This window comes from Suricata suricatta, chromosome 4 (genome assembly GCF_006229205.1).
Source record: "Suricata suricatta isolate VVHF042 chromosome 4, meerkat_22Aug2017_6uvM2_HiC, whole genome shotgun sequence".
Taxonomy (NCBI): Eukaryota; Metazoa; Chordata; class Mammalia; order Carnivora; family Herpestidae; genus Suricata; species Suricata suricatta.
In genome coordinates, this window is record NC_043703.1 from 32,034,956 (window position 1) to 32,059,942 (window position 24,987).

General features: G+C 38.1%; 1 protein-coding gene across 5 annotated transcripts in view; it reads left to right on the forward strand.

Moving 5' to 3' along the window:
- Window positions 1–24,987, forward strand: part of KLF12 (Kruppel like factor 12) — a 432,829-nt gene that overhangs the window by 167,380 nt on the left and 240,462 nt on the right. For all 5 annotated transcript variants that reach the window (XM_029936613.1, XM_029936610.1, XM_029936609.1 and 2 more), the window contains one exon: window positions 21,965–22,054. In XM_029936613.1, the coding sequence (XP_029792473.1) occupies window positions 21,965–22,054 (90 nt within the window). The remainder of the gene's footprint in view (window positions 1–21,964; window positions 22,055–24,987) is intronic.

Genomic DNA, 24,987 nt, shown 5'->3' on the forward strand with positions numbered 1-24,987 from the left:
GATGCCCCGGGGGCTCCAGAGAAAATACAAGAAGACTGAGTCACTTCTGAGAGTTTACAAACAGAAATAGTCTTCACATTGTACTCGTTATGCTTTATTAAGTATTTTCACAAAACCATCTTTTAGAATATTACTAACACTGTCATCTAAACAAATAATAAGGCAAAGAAAGTCTCAAAATTCGAGTATTCATTTTGCAATGAGGTTACTGACTGGCATAAATGATGACCTACACGGATTCTGTTTTTGGGGGGTAGGGGTAGGGGTAGGGCTGAAATAGAGGTACATCCAACAATTATTTCCAATGAGAATATTTGGTAAAGTAGAGGCATATAGGAGTATAGTAACATAGCACCATTGAGGTCTTCATTGTCCAGAAACCATAGCTGTTTGGGATTCCACCAACTATTTAGAATTACATAGGTGAGACCTCTGAGAAAATAACTAGATGACACAGGGTATATTTACCTCAGTCCCACAAGACTCTGTTGACTATGTATTGCTCAAGTTTCTGTATTACTTTCCATGTGAGTTTAGCTGGCTCATTAAAACACACACACACACACACACACACACGCACGCACGCACACACACACACACACACACAACAGATGAGAAAGAGCAAATTTGTAGTAAGCATTTTAGCAAAGGACGATAAGAATTATCTGGTTGAATTTCCTCATCATACTTAGGCACAGAGATGCCAAGTGACATGTGCAAGGTCATTTAGCCAGAATAATAACCTAAATCAACTTGACTCTTGGGCCAGTGTTCTTTCTATTCTACCATAGGGCAGAAGGAGCATCTATAAAAAGAACATGACGGTATTAAGAAGTAAAAGGCTGACAGACTCTAAAATATCAGATACAAGAGCATAACAGTTCCGGGTTATGTAGTGTAGACGCACTTCAGTGGGCCCTGCAGTTATCTCTGTATGCAGCATTGCATAGCCTTTGAGGCTCATAATTATTGGTCTGAGTCATCAAGAAAACGTAAATTTCTGTCCCTTTCCATGTAAATATATATGAGGAATATTTCCATCCCAAGTAGTTAGTACTTTTTTCTTTTAAATTTGGGGTTAAAACCGATAAACCCTTACCCATCCAGAAAATGAAACGCTCCAGAATACATTTCCAAGACGGCTGTATATGTGAGGCTTATTGATAAAGGGACAAACCTCTCTTGTGACCTGCTCACTCTTTAATTACAGTGATGAGACTTAGATGTTCGTTGCACCGAATAATATGCCTTAAAAGTTGCATGACCTTATTTTGAACCGAAGCCTTCGTATAGGAAGGAGTCGCCTGTGTCTTCTCCTGTGCTTATAAACTTGATGACTTGTGGTTCATCCGTGGGGGAAGACATGAGAACCTCAGAAGAATGTCATTTTTCACTTGACTTTGTCTTAGAACCGGGTCCCTTCAACTCCCATTCATATATTGTCACCTCATTCTTCGGTCTTTTAACACCACCCAACTTGAGTTCTGTTACGTAACTGTATTCCAGTCTTGGCTCATTTCTTCGTGTTGGCATTCCGTGGCTCTCTGCACTTACCCAGACCTTACTTTCTCAGTTTTGGAGGCTGGCACGACACTATTTAACCGGCCTTCTTGGTTCAGCCCATTTGGCTGTCAAATCTCTGCACCTTCTATCCTTTTCATTAGGCCAGGAAATGAATTCCCAAGTCAAAAACACATTTAATTATGGACTAGGAAGATGTTCCATGTTGTCAGAAAACAAAATTGGTAGCTTTTTTTTAAAGCAAAGGAACTTGTTAGAATTCAGCATTTTTACCTATCTTTAACAATATTGTAGCATTTGTTTTGGTCCTTATTTATAACATTTCATCCATAAAACTTGCAGGTAAACACACCCCCATAAAAATTTAAATGGACACCCTCATTTTCCTTATCTGAGTTTGGGATATTTAAGTGGCTGAAATTAGTTAGAATTTTTTTATTATTGTGGAAAAGACAGGTAGGAGTCATTTGTACATTGTGGAATATTAACTAACATTTCACCGTATTTCCTAAGTAAAGTTCTGGCAAGTTGCTGGGCATATAAATTCAGGGGGATTGGGTTTTGGGGCTTCTGTAAGACCTTAGGGTGTGCTTTCTTTTGAATAGGGTGAGGGATTGTGGAGGATCGGGGCAGTGTATGGAATTGACTCCCTTGTGTGTCACTGGGTGAAAATTGTATTTTGGCTCAATCCTTTTGCACATGGTGCTGGAAGAGGTCACAGAGGTTAGGACTGCATCCAAGATCTTCTTGGAGGAACGCTGGCTACCCTTTGCTCACAAATCCCCAAGGAGAAGCGAGTCCATGACCTCCACTGACTGCACATTTCAGAACCTCACAATCACACTTGTAAGAAGTTCTTCCTAAAGCCTGTCCCTAATCCTTCCTCTTTCAGTTTCTTTTCTCTGGCTTTTTTTTTTTTTTTTAACTTTTACATGTTTTCCCTCTCTTAATTTCTTTATCAGAATAGTACATACTTATGATGTGTTCATTAGGGAAATAACAAAACTTAAAAAAAATCAGAGACTAAGTAAAGCTGCCATAATTTTCATTACATTCAAAATAATGAGATAACTTCCTGTATGCCATTCGTATTTTGGTTTTTATGCTGAAGAATATGTAGTTCAAACCTGTTTATGTCTGTGGATACGTTTCTCTGTGTTTTCAAATGACCCTTAGTAAGATTTTATTTTATGGCTTGATAATTTATTTAACCATTCTCCTATTTTTGGATATTTAGGTTGTTTCCATGATTTAGTAATTACAAACAGCAGAGAAATAAATACTCTTTTGCACATTTTCAGTTATTACCATAGGATAAATTCCAAGAGTTAGAATTGCTAGAGCTAAAGGCCATGCACATTTTATGGCTTTTAATATTTTTTGCCAAGTTGCTCTGCGGTTTAACAGCCCCACCCACTAGAAGATGAGAGTGGCCTGCTCTAAATTAGTTTATGTTGCAGCGACACTGCAGAACCTTGAAAAAGAGATCTCAGTGGTATGAGATGCTCGGGTCCTAGCTTGAAAAGCCTGCTATCATGGGGCTGAATAACTACCGTTCTTTTCCTGTACTGAAATTCCTGCTACCTCGGGCCTTATGCTGATTGTGGAAAGTTTTCATGTGTTTGGTCTTATTTGGAGAGGAGAAATGAATGGGGAGAAAGGGAATGGTGGTGTTAGGCCATGTGTGGGAGAGTTCTCTGCAATCCCAACCTGAGGGACTTTGAATCAGCTTCCGCAAGATTCTCCTGTGGATTGTGTACGGCGAGGTCATAAATAGCCATGTAGATTGAAGGCAGGGTCTCCGCCTGGGTGATAACTGGCATTTTCATCTACCACCCCACTCTGCAGACCTGATCAGTCTTTGTATAGGACTGCGCAGAGGTAATTAGAGGCTGGAAGCCTTGTATCTGTTAGTTAGAAAAATCAAGTTAACACTTTCTAAATTTTGTGGAAGAATGAACAAGTGGGCCGTCAAAAATAAATTGTACTTGGGGCACCTGTGTGGCTCAGTTGGTTAAGCATCAGACTTTGGCTCCGGTCATGATCACAGTTCGTGAGTTTGAGCCCTGTGTCAGGCTCTGTGCTGGTGGCTTGGAGCCTGGAGCCTGCTTCGCATTCTGTGTCTCCCTTTATCTCTGCTTCTCCCCCACTTACACTCTGTCTCTCTCTCAAAAAATAAATAAACATAAAAATTAAAAATAAAATAAATTGTACTTCTAAAATATATTTCTTACGGAGACTTCATATAAACATATTTCTTTGATGATTCTTCCATTGGAAGTAAATACATGAGGTATGTACTGTCTTAAAAAAGTGTACTTTTTTTGGTTCACAGCACTGCTTTTCATGGTTGTTTTATTTGTAACTTAGTCATATTCAGGGTACTTGATCCTATGGCAAAGTCTTCCGACTGGCATGTCATCAAGTCACAGCGATGTCCTGCAGACGAGTTACAGTTGTGCCTGAGGTAACCATCTCTTGAGCCTTTGGGATTGTCAGCCAAGGCCAGCCTTGTCTGATGACCCCACTGTATAGTAGAACCGTTACCTATTCTCCATATCCACAATGTACAAACAGTTGGGGAACACTGCATATAGAGCTGTTTTGGCCTTTGGCTTCCCTGAAATATTATACTTCAGGTTCAGATCAACAGTACTATGTCTGAACATCTTTACCCCACCTCATACAGTTTATTCTGATACTATTTTGGGAGAATGTAGACATCTAAAAAGTTCTGGGTTATGTAGTAGAGCTGGATATATATCAGGTTCTCAGAGAGTGATTCTGAAATTTTAGTGTAGAGTGCAGTGCTCTTTTGCCCTTGAAAAAAGACCTAGGTAGCTTGTTTTTGCACCCCTGTGTTCTATGAACTGTACCATAGACAGAGATCCACAGATCACCATCGGTAAGAGCTGTTGAGGATCTTACTGTTGGAAGCTTATTAGTATTTGTGTTTTCTTATAGACCGTATTGCTCTTCATCCTTGGCTGTGATTCACATAGGTGTGAAAAACTACCGAATACCTAGGTTTCCTCTTAAAAGTGACACCGTAGCACCGAGCACTTTCTCAGTGTCTCAGCTTTGGATGGCGGATTCTGAAGATAAAAAATTAGACCTCAGATATTTGTCCCCCTACTTTAGGAGGACCTATCAGCTCTTTCAAGTTAGCTTCTCTATTTGTTGGCCTCCCTGGTAATAGATCGTAAAAATAGGCCCATGAGTCGAGCCTCAGGCGATGTTCCTGCTTGCGTTCCTCTTCGTAATTACAGAATGCTGGGTTTTTCCTCCCATCCATCATGGAGAGGTGTGCTCTCTTTTGCCTTTGGATCTTTGCACTTGTCAACCAGGGAACCAGATCTTAGCACTCAAGCAGTACGTGGTTTCTTACTTAGAAACTAATAGCTTGAAGAAATGTAAATGTAGAATGCTATAGTGCACGTGATTACACTTAGACAACTATATTAGCATTTTATATTGCTTTTCTGTAACCCTTTCTATTGAAATATTAAAGTTGCCCCTATTCAGAATTTTAATGAAAAAATTATCTATTGATGTGACTGCATCATATCAAGTACTAAATCATCACAAAACTTTTCTATATAGAAAAATGGAATGATCTTGCTGAATACTTTTTAAACCTAAAGGATGATTGGTAGAAAGAATTGTCACTAAAACATTGTTGAATGACCTATGCTATTTTTTTGGAAGTAAGAAAACTCACTACCTAACACTGTTTTTTTAATGTTCACATAATTCATTATAAAATTGGACACAGATTGAGAAGTTAGGGTTAGTCGAGGCAGAGTTCTGTGACTCAAAATCTGCAGTTGTTTTTCCCTTTAGACATTTTTCAGAGACCTGCAAATCAAAGTCCTATATGTACTTACAGCAGCTGTACCTCACATGTGTGTGTGTGTGTGTGTGTGTGTGTCCATACCCTTCTGATATCTTCTGGCATAAAAAATAACTTTTATGGCCTTATTTAGTTGTATTTAGTCTAAATATAACACATACGCTGGTGACAGTTTTCTTTACTGCCGGGAGAAAAATGATTAAATGCAGAATGACCTGTTGCCCGTATTTGAGATTATTAAGCAATCCCTTATACTGGTCTTGACAAAATGTTCACAGTTAATGTTGGATAATAGAATAACGTTCGAATCACTGTTTTAAGTAAGTTTAAACAGTATAAAATGCTGTGGGAGACTCGTCTATTTCTTCGAAACTCTTGGGCTAGCATCTTGCTACTTTGGTGGTTTTATAGACTTGGCAATCATGGTTGTTTTTAGGAATTACCATTCTTGCACGTGTCTAGATATTATTTCCGATGTCCTCTGAATAAAGTAAGCATGCCTTTTTGAATTATCCATTTGTTTTTTTAACTGCTTTTTTGAGGCTACTCTAAAGAATATATTCTTGTTTTTAAATTTTAAAAATGCAATTTGAGATTAAACTTAAAGCAGAGAACTTTTTTTTAATTGACTTTATTTTGAGAACAGTTTCAGGCTTACAGCAAACCTGAGTAGAAAGTATGGAGCGTTCCTCTGTCCCGCCCGGTGCCCTCCGCCCATGCACAGCCTCCCCTGCTGCTGACCTCCTGCACAGCAGGGGGGGGATTTGTTACAGTCTGTGAACCCATATTGATAAGTAAGTATCATTCAAAGTCCACAGTACACAGTACAGTTTACTTTTGGTGTTGTGTATTCTGTGGGTTTGGACAGATGTATAATGACATGTACACACAGTGTACTTTCATGTAGAATAGTTCCACTGCCCTAGAATTCCTCTTTGCTCTTCCAGTTTATCCTTCAGTTTCCCTTCACCCCTACAAACTATTCTTTTTTTGTTTTGTTTTTACTGTCTCCCTAATTTTACCTTTTCTGGAATGTCATCTAGTTGGGATCGTGCCATATGTAGCCTTTTCAGATAGGCCTCTTCCATTTAGTCATGTACATTTATGTTGCATCCATGTCATTTCATGGCCTTCTGGCTTATTTCTTTTTAGTGTTGATTAATACTCAGTTGTTGGGATGTACTACGATTCATTTATTCACCTACTGAGCGACATCTTGGTTGCTTTCACATTTTGGCAGTTATGAATGAACACTATTATAAGCATCCCTTTATAGGTTTTGGATGGACATATATTTTCATTTTATTGGGACAAATTTCAAGGAGTGTGATTACAGGGTCCTGTAATAGTAATAGTATGTTTAGTATTGTAAGAAAGTAGCTGTACCATTTTGCATTCCAACTAATAACGTATAAGAGTTCATGTCTCTGTACATCGTTGTCAGCATTTGGTGTTGTCAGTGTTTTAGATGTTGGCCATTCGAATAGATGTAGTGATCTCATTGTTTCAATTTGCAGTTCTTTAATGTCATATGATATTGAACATCTTTTTATATGCTTACTTGCCATCTGTTTATCTTCTTTGATGAGGTGTCTCTTAAGGTCTTTGGTTGATTTTTTAATCAAGTTGCTTGTGTTATTGTTGATTTTTTTAAAGTTCTTCATATGTTTTGGTGCTTGATACCCATACATGTGAGGGCGGATCCTCTTTACTCAGTCTACTGGCTCAAGTGCTAATCTCTTCTGGAACACTCTCACAGACAAACCCATGAATAATGTTTGACCTGGTATCTGAGCATGCTTTACTAAATCAATGTGATGTATAAAATTGTCCATTATAAGTATTCTTTGTCAAGTTGAGAAACTTCCTCTCTAATCCTATTTTATAGATGTGAATTCTATCCATTTGGTTGATTGTGCTGTTGAATTCAGTTCTGTCCTTGCTAATTTTCTGTCCACTGAATCTGTCCATTTCTTTTTTTTCTTTTTTCTTTCTTTCTTTCTTCTTCTTCTTCTTCTTCTTTTTTTTAGAGTTTATTTATTTTTGAGAGAGACTGAGACCACGTAGTTGGTGAGGGGTAGAGGGAGAGAGAGAGAATCATAAGCAGGCTCTGTGCTGCCAGCACAGAGCCCGACTTAGAGCTTGAACTCATGAACCATGAGATCATGACCCCTCCCGAAACCAAGAGTCAGATGCTCCGCTGACTGAGCCATCCAGGCACCCCGTTCATTTCAGATAGAGGGGTGTTAAGTCTCCACCTGAAATAGTGGATTCACTTATTTCTCCTTGAAGTTCTAGTTTGATTTTGCCTTATATATTGTGATATTCTGTGGTTAGACACATATAAATTAAGAATTGTTTTGTCTTTGGGAGTATTGACTCCTTTATCATTATATAATATCTCTGTTTATCCCTAATAGCTTTCCTTGCTTTTAAGTCTGATCTATTTGAAATAATAGATACTGCTGCTTTCTTTTAATTAGTATGATATATCTTTCTCCATCCCTTTACTTTTAACAAATATGTGTCTTTATATTTAAACTGGATTCTCTATGGCAGCGTATAGCTTGGTCTTGTCTTTTGATCCACTCTGACAATCTCTCCTTTTATTTGGTATATTTAGACCATTAATATTTAAGTAATTATGTATGTAGTTGGATTAAATCCACCATGTTGGTTATTATTTTCTATTGTCATTGTTGCTGTGTTCTTTTTTCCCATTTTTTTCTTCCACATTTTTTTTAAGCTTTCGTGGTCTTAACTGAACATTATACATAATTCTATTTTCTTTCTTAGCATATTAGTTAGATTTCTTTTTAAATTATTATAGTAGCTGTCCTAGAGTTTGCAGTACACATTTACAACTAATCCATGTCTACTTTTAAATAGTATTATTCTGTTTCATGGGTAGTGTGAATGCCTTATAATATCAAAGGATGCCTAATTCCTACCTCCTGTTTCTTGTATTAGCCCATCCAAGAGACTGTTCATTTATGTTACAGTGTTTTTTTTTATGATCAGTAGCATTTTGTTTTGAGTCTTTTTTTTAGAAGTTCCATTTTTCTGCTTATATTATCCATCTGTTCTTGCATGTTGTCTGCCTTTTTTATTAAAGCCCTTAGCATAGCTTTGGGACATCTGAGTGGCTTAGTCAGTTAACTGTTCAACTCTTGATTTTGGCTCATGTCATGATCTCACAGTTCTGAGATCAAGCCCTGTGCCAGGCTCTGCACTGAGCATGGAGCCTGCTTGGGATTCCCTCCCCCCAGCCCCCTGCCCCTCCTGCTTATGTGTGCACACGTTCTCTCTCCCTCAAAATAATTAAACTTAAAAAAAAAAAAAACCACACACACTTTTAAATTTTTGAATCTCCTCACTTAAAACGTCCTCCATATTTGACTCTGTTTCTGACGTTTGTTTACTCTCTTCAGATTGCCTTTTAGTCTGCCTTGTAATTTTTTATGGAAAGGTAGACACGATATACTGGATAAAAGGAACTGTAGTAAATAGCTTTTTAGTAATGGTGAGGTATAGGGAGAGACGACAGGTTCTGTAATCTTATGGTTAGGTGCCAGTCTTTTGGTGAAACTGTGCCTCTTGACTCTGAACTTGACCAGTGCTTCTCAGCTTCCACTCTCCACCCCTCTTCTATGAACAGAATGGTTGGAGGGGCTGCAGTTGTGTATGGCCCTTCCTGCAGGTAGATTAGGTGTCGATAAGACCATAACTGGGGGCTCTGGTAAGGACTGAGCCTAAGGGCAGGCCTTGTTGAGAAGTTTAGCCCTCTGACATTTTTCAGTCGAAACCCTTCCTCTGGGGATAGTTTGAAGGAACTCCCCTGGAGTTTTTAACGCAGGCTGTCCACCCTGAGCCTATTACAGGTCCGGTTTCTCTACTCCATCACTGACTGGTTCCCACAGATTTTGTTCAAGGGTTTCTCTCTGGCAAGTTGGCAGTTCTCTACATCCTTCTGTCTTTACAGTGTTTAGGGCAGCAGTTTGCCTTATGACCTCACTTTTCCGATGGACCTAACACAAGTTGCAATATTTGTTTATTTGGCTCTTGTTGTTAGGACTGCTTGGTGACTTTAGTGGTGGCCTGGAAACAGACAGTCCCTGAGGATACTTTCCGTTCTTCCAAAAATGCAGTGCTGAGAATCCAGTTGTTCTCCTCTCAACTCTCTAGGAATTTCCTCAGAGAACAATTCCAAGATTGTTACATAATCAGAGATCTGTACAACAGGCAGAGAGTGCAGTGGTTTGTAAGATGTTACACTTTGTTTCAAAATCTGATGAGTGTAAATCTTTCTGCTCCTATACTTTTTCACACAAGAACAGAAAAGATGGATATTTCAAAAGACTAAAATCTTTTAAAATTTACTCACTGCTGCTCTATGTAGAAAAAATAAATAAATAAACAGAAGTATTTGGCCTATAGCTTCTTTTTCAGGGTGCCAAATTCTTAACACAAGATAATAGTATCATGTGTCCATTTTTCTATTGTCGTGGAATTGCCTAGAACATAATTTGCAGATTGAATAACAAGATATCACAGATCTCTGTATAATGAAAATATTTGCAAATAATTGATAACCCACATGAAGCAATATAACAGGATTCAATGTCTCAATTACAAATGTAACAGACAATAACTTATTTTCAGTTTCACTTACTCTTTTTTTTAGATTTGCAGTAAATTGTAACCATAGCACGAATATATACATGAATGACTATGCATGTGTATGTACATGTGTGTGCGTGCATGTGCTTTCAAGGTTAGAGAAATGATGTGACACTTTTATACTTTATGAGAGAATTTGAATAAAAGCATTGATTTCTCTCCTTGGATTTTTCTCATCTGCTTTCCTTTTAATCTGTTATTTTTTTATCTCAAAATTTGAACACTTAATGTATTTCTTTTAATTATAGAGATGCATGAAGTTCATAAAAAGCGAGAAAATTTGTCAAGGCAAAAATGAAAACTATCCTTGTCCTTTCACTTGTAATTTTGAATGTTTACCTTTTTCGTTCTTTCTGTCCCTCTCCCTCTTTATCTTTCTTGTGCTCTCTCTGCTGCTATGAGCTTTGATTTTAAATGTATGGCAACATACTCTGTCATCTCTTTTTTCACTTATTTGTGATCGTTCATCAACTTCAAGACAAAAACCTACGTATTATAAATGAAATGCATAAATACTATTTAGTGGTTTGTGTATTCCATCATCCATTCAACTAGTTTCTTATTGTTTGGCATTTAGATTGATTCTTTTTGGGGTTTTTTTGTTTGTTTTAAAATTTAAAAAAATTTTTTTAATGTTATTTATTTTTGAGAGAGAGAGTAAGAGACTGACAGACTGCAAGTGGGGCAGGGGCAGAGAGAGAGGGTAACACAGAATCTGAAACAGGCTCCAAGCTCTGAGCTGGCAGCACATTGCCTGAGATGGGGCTCGAACCCACGAACTGTGAGGTCATGACCTGAGTTGAAGTTGGAAACTTATCCCACTGAGCCACCCAGGTGCCCCTAAAAATTTTTTAATGTTTGTTCATTTAATGTTTGTTCAGACAGAGAGAGATAGAGCATAAGCAGGGGAGGGGCAGAGAGAGAGAGAAAGGAAGACACAATGTGAAGCAGGCTCCGGGCTCTGAGCCATCAGCACAGAGCCTACACTGGGCTTGAACTCAATGGGCCATGAGATCATGACCTGAGCCAAAGTCAGGCTTCTAGTTCTAGTTTCTCAATGCAGGATGCATGGCCATGTTTGTGTGGGTGATTACAGTTTCTTTGGGGATTTTTGAGGCTACTTGGGTTGATTCTCACCAGCCATGTGTAAGAATGGGTCAGGAGCGCTTCCCAGAATTGCTATATTAATACTGAAATCCTCCAGGTTTCTTTTAGGCCCTTGTAGCTTGAACTAAATTCAATTTTATAGCATTCAAAAGCTCCTTTCTGGGATCTTTGCATTTGTTTAGTGGGTAAATTAGAAAGGGGTCTAGAAGGAATTTAAGCAAAATAATAAAACCATCTTAGAAAATGTTGCTAATTTCCCAGCAGGTGTGTTTTAAAGTAAACTATAGATATTCTTAATATCGGATATTACTTTCTTTTAATATTGCGGTAGTGTTTATATTATTGGGCAATAAAACTCAACATAAAATTAAGATTCTTTCCTAATGAGTTCATAATATCAGTAATTACAAGATAGTACTTCTTAGGTAGGGGCACCTTCCTCCTCTCACCATCCCCCGCCCTTTGATTTTAGGTAATTTCTGAGGACATTTTTCATTGGTACAACTGTGGGGGTGAGAGAGTGCTACCAGGGTCCAGTGGTCGGAGGGAGGGACATGGCCAGACATTTTACACGCACGGGGGAGCCCCTGCAACAGAGAAGGATCTGGTCTGAATGTCCATTTCGCACATGTTGAAAAGCCCTGGTCTAAAGGAATATTTGAGTGATGGCATTAGCCTTCCTAAGTAGGGCATATTTACTCTCTTTACATGTAACATTTATTTTAGCCATATTCAGTATCAAGTAGCAGAAAAAGGTAATGGAAGCTTCCCGGGTACAGTCAGTTATACAGGTTCAAAATTATACTGTTGCTATTTTTATGGGTCCAATTTATCAGGAGGCTGACAGGATGTTACAAGGCCTGAGTAAATGCTGTGCACTTCCGTAATTCCTTCATAAAAGCGTGTACTTCAGATTTCTGTTGAATATATTTTGTTTCTTTTTTGACTTTCATTGTGTTACATTTTAGAATTTGGGAAGTACCCATAAAATTGGGGGGGATAGCCCTGGATTTAATTTATATACACATGCACACATACACATACTGTATCGAAATTCTTAGACGGGATAAGGGTGGTTGATGAAATGAGGAAGTACAGGGATGGTAGAAGGACATTCAAGGTGACGGCAGCTTAGATCATCACACGGAGGTGTTAATGGCACTGACTTCATATTGCCCGGGATGCACACATTTTAAACTTTCAGCCATTTGGATTTATGGTACCTTCTCCATAGTTCTTTTGTTTCTCCCCAAATAATTTTGAAAGTTTTGTACATTTCAAATTATAGACCACTCCGTAGGTATCTTCTCCAGTAACATACATGTTAGATATGTTGTAGTAGTAAATATTTTTCTTTGAAACAGTGTCTTTCTGGGCAGTCATATGAAGGGGAACCAGAAAGAAAATTTTTTTTAGCATTGCATCAAATAACCTCAGATTGCTGGGAAGGGCCATTCGACTCTTCAGGGTTGTGTCTGGTAGTTAGAGATGTTAAATGCCCTCACTGGGGTGCCCAGGGAGATGCAAGCTGTGTCCATGTCTAATTGGTGCACATCCTCACGGTTTTAAACAGACAAAATAGTTCATTCTTGCCATTCTTTCTGGGAAAATATATTTTAATTGTGTAGCTCAGTTGTTCTTCATTGTCTATCATCAGTATTTTTAAACAAATTTACCACTTTCATTCTACTTTTATAATAACTATAGAGAACGTAACACAGAAGACTGAGTGGGTTCTGCAGAATCAAGCAGAAGTCAGATTAGAACATCCTTACTTAAATATAAGTTTGGAAAGAATAGTAAAAATAGTATTGCTATATTACTACTACTAACTAAAATTAATAATACAGCTATTGGCATAAAAGACTTTTAATGTGCTGAAGCACTTTCTCTGCATTATCTCATTGAATCCTTACAACACTTCTGTGAAGCAGACGTTATCTGCATTTTGCATCTAAGAAAACTGATTAAATACCAAACAAGTGCGTTGAGTATAACCCAGGAAGTGTATTCACTGAGCCCGTGTTCTAGGCAATATTCTATTCTTATTCACATTTCTGTGCAATTATGAAAGCATACAAAAAAAGTATAGATATGGAAGCTAGAGTGCTTTTAAGAAGTAAATGATCAGGTAGTGTGAATTCTTAGAGATGGTATTGAGATAAAATGAAAGTAGATATTGCCTATAATGTTGACTTAGGACAGGATTTGGATTATACAGAAACTTTAATTATTACACCTGAAGACATCATTTGTGAAATGTGGAAGAATCACAGCTAGAGGTAAATATACGTGGAAACTGACAGATTACATTTTGAGTTGAGCCTATGCATTTGGCAGTCAGCCAGTAGTGCCTTCCGTGCCTTCCCGGGATCCAGGGTATTGGGGGAGTGGTGCAGGAAAGAGAGGAAACTTCATGGCCACTTTGTGGTATATCTGACATGGCTGGGCAGACAATGCAAACTATTGTGGCTTTATTATTATTGATATAATCTTTTAATAGCAATTACTTTTGCTGCATTTTTTGACAACATGGTTAATGCTGTATAGTGCTTTTGCATGCTTTGACAATCTCTCTTGGATGAAATAACCTGTAAAATTCATTTTTTTCTACCTTTATTCTTTTGATACATGTGTTAAGAACCAATATTGTGCCTAGGGTTTTCAAGTAATCTCTTACTCAGTATAAAATCTTAACTAAATGTTTAAAGTATAAAATAATAAGGGAGTAAATATACATTCTTTGAGAAAAAGACAAAACCTAGTTTTCTTGTTTGTAGTTTACACATTTTTCTGGCCATGGAGGAGAGCCCTAAGGTCAAGTTTCTCTTTTTGTTTTCATTAGATTAGTCATAATCCAAAAAAAAAAAAAAAAAAATTAACTTGAATTTTTGATTCTCCTCAAAATTCTTTTACTTATTCCTAACTCTTCATTATTGTTTCTTCAGGCTGTGCAGGAGACAAACACTCAACAAGCCCATGTTTTAATAAGATAACCCATTTGGATTTGATAAGGAGCCTTTTGACATCATTGTAGACCAGGAAAGGTGGAAGTATAGGTCAATAGTCATTTCCTTTGTTTCCTTCAGAAAATAAATGACTTAATACTCGATAGAAATCTTAATTTTCTCTAGGCAGAGACCAGCGCTGTTATTTCATTATATAATCCAGTCAGTGTTCTGGATGTGTTTTCTTTATTATCCACACGATTTTCATAAAGGGTAATGGCTGATAAATATTTTAATGTACAGTCTTTTTAAACTTTCTTTGGCAAATATCTGTCCTTTTTCCTTTTTTAAGTTTCGATAATCACAGAAGTCTGTAAAACTTTACAAATCCTGGAGACAATGTTAGTAAAAACAATTAGTTCTTGTCTTGAATATATAGCTAATAAAATGAGACGTGTTTGCTTTATTTCAATCAAACCTGTGTTTCTAAGTTTGGATAAATCTGTCTTTATGTACCTCTTATGATATTTGAGCATAATCTGTTTAAGAGAAATCTTCCTCTGTGTGTGTCAGATCTTGAGTATGAAAAAAATGTTGAAATTAAATGATACACTCACATATTCATGTATCCCAGAGTCTAGTAGGTCCTTTAAGGGATTTTGGAGGAATACAAGATACGGTTGGCTTTTCCTGTTAGATTTCCTGCCTTAAACTTCATGAAGAGTCTACAGAAATTAGTGCCATCCTTGACACCCCCTCTTGCTCTATTTCATCAGCACACTTTTCCCGCCTTGTCAATCATCAAAGGTGGTTCATTCTACGAACCTTTGAGAGGTTCATTCCTCCTCTCTCTTCCCATTGCCACAGCCATTAGTCGAACCCCGATCATCTCTCCCCTGATCTGCTGGGGTGGCCTGTGAACTGCCTCTTGCTTCTGCATAAAGTCCACATGTGTATAGGGCATCTTCCAAATTAATTCTAGTGCTATCTTTCTAAACACAAAGCATAAATATCCTATGTCCTGCATAATAAGCCTTCACAACTCTCAGTCATGTATTGCCCAAACAGATTTCTTGGGGAACGTTTATATCCTGTTCACTTAGGCCCCTAGTGGCTAGCATATAATGGCAGTAAATTAACACGTTTTAATGAATAAATGAAGATGCCATAATGTATAAGGCCCTTTACCACCTGACCCAAAGTTCCCTACCTGATCTCCTCTCCATTTTTTCTTCCAATAAGCAGTATGTTCCAGCCATATGTCTAAATTCTCATACATGTGGGACATTTTTTATCCTTCCTATTCTGCTTATCCTTTTCTTCTCATCTGTCAACAATCAGTGATCACCTAGGCAGTTAGACTCAGGAGAATGAATTGACCTTATGTCTGCCTGTATTTATTCTTTTCATTAGCCCAGCAGATATTTACTGAGCACATACTACCTCTTAGACACAGTTATAAGTCTGGGGGTAGGGATACTGTTATGAACAAAAAAGAAAGCTGTGCCCTTTCTGGAACTTACGTTCTCATGTAATAGAAAATCAAAAATGTGTCAGGTAGTGATGGATATAAAGATGGAATCGAAGACACAGAGGCCCAGACGAGAGAGCATTTTTTAAAGATGTTTGTTGTTGAGACAGAGTGTGCTTGTGCACGTGAGTGGGGGAGGTGCAGGGGGCGGGGATAAAAGATCCAAAGTGGGGTGCATGCTGACTGACATTAGAGAACCCAGCATATGGCATGGTTGAAATGTAGCTTGAGCAGAATGGGATAAAATGGGATTGGGTAGCAGATGTAAGCAATTGGGCAAAAGGTCAGAGGTACCCCCTGTAGGACAAGGTAAGGACTTTGGGACTGGCCTTAAAACCCTGTGCCTTCAGTGCACCTCTCATCAGCCTGCCTCTGCCTCGAGGCCCTCACGTCAGCCCTGGTGCCAGCCTTTTGTTAGATCAGGAGCCTGAAGCACGGAGCCAGAGTGGCTTGGGTAGCCCTGGGCTCATACAGCTTTGCAGCCCCTGTGGGAGTTCTCCGCGGTTGAACTTCTCTCTCTCTGGTCGCAGTGGAAAGTAGACTTGGCCCCAGAGTTATACTGCCTTCCATTTTCATCATCTTGGGCAGATTCCTTAATCTCTCTGAACCTGTATTGTGAAAAGATCACGATAGGTCTAGTTAGCATCCATCATCTTACACAGCAAATTTTTTTCTCTTGAGATGAGAACTTCTAATATCTATTCTCATCGCAGTCTTCAAATATACAGTATTTATTAAATATAGTCCCTCTGCTGTGTATTACATCCATAAGACTTACTTATTTTGTAACTAACTGGAAGTTTGCATTTTTGACCACCTCCCCCGCCCACACACACATACATACCCTGCCTCTGGCAGCCGCCAGTCCATTCTTTGTATCTGTGAGCTCATTTTTTTTTTTAATTCTATGCATAAGCAAGATCATTTGATTGTGCATTTCTATGACTTACTTCATTTGGCATGACATCCTCAAGGTTTATCTGTGTTGTTGCAGGTGGCAAGAATTCCTTCCTTTTTATAGCTGAGTAATTCTTTTATCTTTACATGACATCGAGATTACTTGTGCACTTGTCCTGGTAGCTGGACACCTGCTCCTGCGCAGTAGGTCTCTCCCTTCAATGGTAACACCTGCCCGGCTACACTGAAGTTTTGTCCTCCCCTCCCCCCACCCCCACCCCTTTCCTGGGGAGTTGGTGGTGGGTTGGCCCTTCTCAGGCCATGATATTGTCCTGGGTTTTTACCTGGTTTCTGTTCTTCAGTCTTTGGCTTGCCCCTGTTTTTTGCCACACACAATGCCTCATGATGCACAGATGTGGCATGGACGGAATGAAGGGACTTTGGTGTAGCAGAGACCCTCACTGCATGTTTGTAGAGAGATTTGGCTAACTCACAACCCCCGGGTGTGTACAGGTCTTCAGGATACGAATGACAAAAATAACATTCTACTACACTTTGTATTAATGCGGGGGGGGGTGTTGTTTGAAATCTTAGTTGACATTTTAAAAATACCAGTGTGAACTGCATTGTCGTGGTAATTTAGCACTTTGCCAGCATAGGAAACAGAATGATCTTTGATCTCAGGAAAATAGAAATTGCTGCAAGTGCAGTTTTACCAGTCCTTGTGAGACATATAATTCTGTGGTTCAATGTGAGGTATTATGGAAGGGTTTTGTTTTTTAAGACTAAAGACAGATATTTTGGAATCCTGTGTAAAATGGATCATTGAAATCACAGAAGGGGATTTCATTGGAGATTCCAGCAGGTCTCTGGTTTAGCTCTTAGTCCTGTTAATATGGTCATAACCATGATGTCCTCTCTTTTGTGCTGCAAAGCAGGGAAGGATGCAGGGCAGGGACAGAATGGCAAAGTGGGTTTGAACTGATGTTTATTTTGTACCATTTTTAAGGTACTTTGATTATGCATATGTCCTGTATCAAATTGGCTAATCATTGTGGGGGTATGTGAGCTTAGGGAAATATATTTTTACACTTAACCTAAGCGATTATAAATTAAATGTGAGGCCCAGATGTGTCTCTCTTGAGGATCTAATGTACAAGATGAAGTTCCTGTATCATCTAAGTACACAAAACTCCTGTGAAAGTATTGAATGAGCCACCGAGGGTGTATGAATATTTTCACAACGCTGGGTAGCAGATGAGATTACTATAGATTTTTCTGGATGTTGAAATCAGGATGGGATTGACTTGCTAAATTAATTATGAGATATTTCTAGGATAGGATGTATAATCTCATAAAGCTAAGAAAATATGTTGAAAGTTTAAAGAAAGAAAAAAAGGAAATAGCTTTGAAACCATGGTTTTATTTGACCTTTTATTGATATTTCCCCAAATGTTGATTCTCATCAGTGACCAGAAGTTGTATATCCAGTGCACTCACTAAATCAACTCCATCTTGGGAGGAGCTGTGAACTGAGATTCCAGAGCTCCTGAGAGTTAGAGAAAGACAGAGAGAGAGAGAGAGAGAGAGAGAGAGAGAGAGAGATATGAGGGGGGTAGGGGTAGGACTGAGGAAGTATGGGGGAGGGAGAAACAATTGGCTTGTAACAGAGCTCTACCACTCAGTAACCTTGAGACCTTGGACAGTTTAACCTCCTTGTGTCTCAAATGCCTCATCTTCAGATAATAAGCCTTGACCTCTTGGGCTATTATAAGGACTAAATAAGTATCTCTTACTACAAGGCCTCATCCTTAATAAATATGCAAATATTATGTGTTAGTGTTATGTCTGTTACCAAGATAATACTAACATCTTTTTTTTTTTGTATGCGACAATGTGATTTTTTTGCATAGCGTTAGAAATCTGAAACTGTTGGCCAAGTGCAATTCTTATTTCTTTAGGTTTGTTGATCCTTAAGGTAAAAAGCAAGAGCAATTCACTAATTCTCTGGTGTTTCAGCACAAGTTTTGAGGTTGTGATAAAATAGTTATGTTTTCTCCAAAGAACTGGGTGACCTGACCCACAGCCAAGAGGGGTGAGAAGAAAAGACTTGCATTTGGGGTGTAGGAGGGCAGAAAGATGGTCAGAGTTGCCCTGGAAGTTACTTCCCCATCCTGTGTTTTTATAAGATGATCATTGCACATCAGTCCCTATTTGCTGCACAGTCCATGCAGGCCATTTTGAGATGTTAGCATCACTGAAGGCTGTGCTTGTACTCGTTGGACTAGGAAAGCTGCCGCCAGCTGGACTTCTGTGTTGCACATGTTATTTTGCAAACAGGAAGGTCCAGATACCGTTCTCATTCAGTGCACACATAATTGGTCAACAGCCAGCTAATAAATCGGATGGTAACTTTTGCATTAATTAATAAAAGGTACTCAATCAAGTAATTTAAGTGTATACACCTATGTGTGTGCCTGTGTATATGCACATATACACACATATGTGAATTATATAGGATTCAATAATATTAAAATGTATGAAGAGTACCATGTTACTAAAATTGATGACTGTGTAATTTTATTTACCTCTTGGGACTCAATTGAGCTATTGATTACACAGCAAATATGTTTTGATTAAGATCATGGCAAGATATGTTTGACAGTAATTTCAAATTATTAGAGTTTATTACATATTTAAAGTCTACAGTCAGCTGAGATGGTGTGTATCTGATTTTAGCCTACGGAGATAAATCTATTAATACTTTGTTTCAGGTACTATATCCTCTATACAGTTAGCACGTGCCTTATAAAAACCATACCATTTCTGGGATGGGCTGGAATATGGTATGATGCTCAGTGCCTATGATTATACTAAATAGGGTTAGAATCATGAATGTAGAGATTAATATACTTTATAAATATTTACAGTATTGCTTTTGAGCATATATACAGATCAAATCTGCACCATTGGAGCTTAATAGCTGGTGATTGGTTTCTTAGCTGTGAAGTTTGTTATTTATGGTGTTTGTTATGATCGTGGCAGTGGATGATCCCGGAAAATCACGGAAAGAGGATGAGTTCCAGGGAAAACTTCATTTCTTGAAAAAACTTTCGATAGGTTTTGTTTTTCCACTTTTATTTGAAACTCAGATGTACATCCTGTCTGTAACAGATGTAGAGTTATTCAAGAATAACAATATAAAAAATCACAAAAATACAGAGATATTTAAGTGGGCTCCATGGAACATGGGCCCCGTCAGGTTTTCATGATCAGTTTTTAACTTCAAAGACTCTGGTTAGCTTGCATTTTTTAAACTAATGAGTTTATCACAGCCTGTGAGGAGCATGGCTAAAGTATATCGGCTGTAAATTGGTACGAAGCACTAAAAGGGACATTAGCCTCTAATCAGATTCCACCAGTTCATTAAACCTGTCTTTCCAGAATCGCTCTTTGTCTTTGCCCTGGCTTTGCCAGGCATATCTTCTTCCCTTTTCGTCCGGGCAAGACCTCCTCAGGGTAGGAAGCAATATCTACTCATTCGTCATTGTCCACCAAGCAAACAGCCTAGGGGATGCTTTGTTAGGGTAGGTTTCTGGCCACTGTGCAGGGCAGGGGTGCTGAGGGCTGCGGGAAGGCTCTCTCGAAACCCGGATGGTTGCCAGCTACTCTGGCTGCTTCCAACCACAGGAGCAAGGGGCACATTAGGATTTGAGATCCATGCCTGATATGTAAACAGCTCACCAGCCTCCGTGAAAGGATTTCGAGCTTGGAACAAATTGACTGAGCTTGCCAGGGATACCACGGCTCTTTCTGCTCTGAGCTATCAGGATGCAAAATGCCTACAAAATATGGACACGTCAAAAGCCCAAATTTAAAAAAATTGTTTCCTGCCAGTTTTAATAATACTGTACATTTCTAAGGAAAGAACATGACAGCAGTTTTTCTTCTTTTTATTGCCTGATAGGCTAGGTAGCATGGAATTTTTAAATGCTCATTAGTTAGCTCCAGAGTAAATTTGCTTTTTCTTCCTGTTAATGCGTCAGAGCAAATATTTGTGATAAGAGGCCCTATACATTTTATTTCTTCTTTTTCTTAAACAAAAAGGAGTGGCAAGAAATAGAGATAATTAGAGCTTTACTATACTGCACTCTGTCGGTATTATTTGGTAATAAATACATTTATGATTTGTTGAAGTGGGAGTTGTTTTTACTTAACTGTCTATTTGATAGAAAAGCAGCTGTGTGAAAGGCGAAACCCTACAGGTTTAGAAATGCTATTAACCTTTGTCATCAGGCAAAATATTTAGAAACACACCTCTCTTTCTTTTCACAAGATCGTGTTAGTGTCATATGCTTACATTCTGTGAGCAAAGAAATCATTCTAAAAACTCAAATCTAGTCATTTTTGTTTCTTAGTTCGGGCAGGATATGAAGGTAAGATTGACATTCTAAACATGTTTTAAAACATGATTTAAAACATGAGTTTGGCCTGAAGCTAGCACTGATAAGTGTCTTTCTGACTCCCTTCATAGATTATTGACTTTAGAACATCCCCGTGGTGATGGTGGAGAGCACTTAAGGGGAAGAGCACTGGGTGTTATATGGAAAACAATTTGACAATAAAATATTATGGGAAAAAAAAAGAACATCCCCAAAGCAGTGAAAACTAGTAGAAAATAACCCTGATTTAATATTTTCATAAATATTGTTTGAAATTCTATTGAGTCACGATAGAAATAGGGTCTCCTTTAAAGAAGTGGTAGATTCAGCCAAACATGCACCAAAACAGAAAACAAATTGTTACATAGTTTTTGGTTACGACTTCAGCTTAAAAATTCATTCTCAATCCAAAATTTATATTCGTTGTTTTTGAAATAGATGCTTGGGTCGGATATATAGGAATTTTCATTTGATCAGAATGGCCATACCGAAATTTAGTCTCCAGAATTATATTATCTTGTTTTTAAAATTATGCAGACTTTGATGATACTAGGAGAGGATAGTCATTATTTTTATCTATCTTCTCCTTTATGGATTTCTACACAATGTAACCTCCAGAACTAAGGAAGAAGGAAACTCGCCTTCTGCTTCCTTCCACTACTACTGCGGAAGTGTGATGAATTGCTCCAGCCACATATATATTAATGTTAAGGTTTCTTTACTTCAGTTTATTATAGTCTGACCCCCAACCCAGAGGTCAGGGAATCAGACTGATTAATTCAACTTCTTGGTCATTATTTCAAATGAAAGCTCCGAATGGGGGGATAATTGGTTATACTGCTTTTCTCATTTAATTATACTTCATTGTTAAAAAATTAGGTTAGCAGTACTAAATGTACTGCAGTGACGGAAGATTTGACCCTATGTCCTGTTTTGATTGCTTTACAACTGACTTTCCCCTCTCCCTCTCTCTTTTTATTCTCAGAATATCAACACCTTTGAGAACAGAATGTTAATGCTTGATGGGATGCCGTCAGTTAGAGTCAAAACAGAGCTTTTGGAATCTGAGCAAGGGGTAAGTTTCCAACGATGCCCCACCCTCTTCTCTTTTTGAAAGTGACAGTCATTTCCAGAGCATATTGAAGTTTGCAGAACACTATTGAAGTTTGCAGAACACTTCTGATTTGCACTTGCCTGTGCTTTTCTCTCTTGAGGAAAAATCACCAGAGCCTGATTCTCATCCATTTGCACCCTCAAATATTACCAGCTTGAGAAGATAACTTCCTAAAATTAGGAAAACACAGTGACCTTATAAGAACCATATGGATTTATTTAAATTAGTGACTGTTTGAAAAGATATTAAAAATCCAGGGCAAAGAGGGTAGTATTAAAAAATAAGATGGTACCATAAACTCCATGTCAAAATGGCTTGTTTCTTTCTTAGTGAGAAAATTACAGAGTACAGGTATGGGACTGTGACTGTTTTTTGGATTGATTTGTCTTTTGACACTTGTATTTACCCTTTTAAATTTCATGAGGACTAGAGAATAGTTGAGGAAATACAGGTCAGTGAGTTAGAAATGCTCATAAAAGCAAAAGAAGGCTGAAGGATGGATACATAGTGAAATTGACAACTTATGGCTAGTGAAAATATGAAGACTTAAGAGCACATCTTTAAAAAGGACATAGGTGATTTTATCATTGTTAACATTTGTAGTTCACAAGTTAAAATTATAAGGGCAGTATGACTGCTGGCAGCATTGGCTGACCATGTTTTGTATTTAAATGAGAAAGCATTGGTCCTGTGCCTCAGTCCACACTGCCTACCTCTGTTATTAACCCACCACCACTGAGGCAGTACAGATGACCACAAAAAGTACATAAATTTAGATATTTGGTCTTATGAATATATCTCTTACTCAAAAAAGCAAAACATTGGCAATATTTTGTAATTAAGCAATCAGAAGAAATTTTCAATATGAATAAAATTTTGCTTATAAGAATCTTTGTGCATGACTTCATGTGGGACCCCCTTCAAGGGGTTAGGATACTATTAAATATTAAAAGGACTTCATAATGAGGAACTGAGGTATGGATCTAGATGGTAGCATGTAGACGGTTTCTCCGGTAACTTCCACATTCCTGAGCCATGTGGAGCTGGGTGTATTGCATCTCAATGTATATTTCTCTTCCTCACTCTAAGCCTGTGTCTGAAACAGACCCCCATCATGGGAGGGGGTATCATTTCACCTTTATGTTCAGTGTTCATAGTAGTAGCTCTGCAGTGAACTTGGTGGATACGGTATGTCAACCTATAATGCACCTTCCCAGTTCTGCACATGACATGATGACCAACTCACATGGAATCATCCCAAAACTTGGGCAGTGGAGCATCCTGAAAGAAAGACTGTGTGGCAGCTATTAGTATCACTTGTTCGTTGTAGACAAAGCATTGGAAAAAGTCTTCTGTTCACCTGGATTTTCTAGCCTGATTCAACAAGTTAAACTCTATATCCTCCAAACCAAGTAGTTTTTACCTTTGATGTTTAACCCAGCACAGGAAGGAGTTGTTTTATTTCTTTGGAATTTCTGTTTTCTTAATCTAAGTGCATGAGCACCAGTTTCATAAAATAAATTTCTGTACACCCCACGTTTAACACACCACACAGACCATAGCATCTCATTTTCACAGAGGATAACCTTTTTTCATTGTTGATGGAAAAACTAAAAAGTGGCATATTCCACATTGTTGGTTTTATTTCACAATGTGTTCTTCAACTTGAGTAGCAGTAAAGGTACTCTAGTGATGCATGTTGGAGGGAGGCAGAAATGGATAGAAGCCAGTCAGAGACTGCAGGTCAGAGGCAGGATGGTTCATTGTGGTCACTGGTTCTGGGAATCTTTGATGATACCAGAATGTTTCTCTCTCCTATATTATAAAATTTACAGTTTTAAGGTAAGTTTGAAAGATTTCAATGCAAAAAACCAAAAACCGATATTTCCAGAGGTTTTACAGTGCGAATAAGAACCTCAGGCCAGCCACATCATTTATGGAAAGTATTTACTGCTTAAATAGAGACAGGGAAAATGGTAGGTTCATAGGTTTTATTTAATGCCTACTCATTAAAATCAATTTTCCTTCTTGTGAGTGGAGCGATGTTAGTATTTGAACCCTAATTTAGATAATGTACATGGAAGGGAAAGAAAACCTTGATTTTGTTCTTTTCTTTAGTTTTGTATGTATTTCTTAAATATGTGGCAGATATAATTTCATTCTCTTTCACAGTAAAGCTTCAAGAGAAGTGGCCCACAGTGTTTAATGGAATGTCTTATGACCTAATTATTTATGGAAAACTAATTTATATTTAGTCATCTGTAGTACTGTATATCAGTTCTTCTTAAGTTAAAGCTAGATTTTAGGGAACTTCACATTTAGGGAACTTGATCATTTTGCTGACATTTTTAATTGGGGATAATGGGATGGGTAATCTGTATAATTTTAGAATTAGAACTCTTTTTAGATAAGGAATATTAGAATTCTAAAGATTTCTTGATTTCAGTCGGATTCTTTATTTTTTTAGGTTTTTTAATGTATTTGTTTTTGAGACAGAGACAGAGCATGAACAAGGGAGGGGCAGAGAGAGAGGGAGACCCAGAATCACAAGCAGGCTCCAGGCTCCGAGCTGTTAGCACAGAGCCCAAGGCAGGCCTCGAACCCACGAACCATGAGATCATACCATGAACGGAAGTTGGACGCATAACTGCCTGAGCCACATAGACGCCTCTCAAGCTTATAGGATTCTTTCCTCATTTACTGTTAAAAGCTGGTTGAAGTTTGATTCTTTATAAGAAAATGTAAACCTTGGTGAAATTAAACTAATCGCACATGTGATTATGGGCTTCTGGAAAAGGTGAGCTATTAGTTACAATGAACACAAAGTTATAGGAAATAATCTCTGCATCACAACAATGAATGAGAAAGCCTGTGCTTGATACCAAGGATTGGAT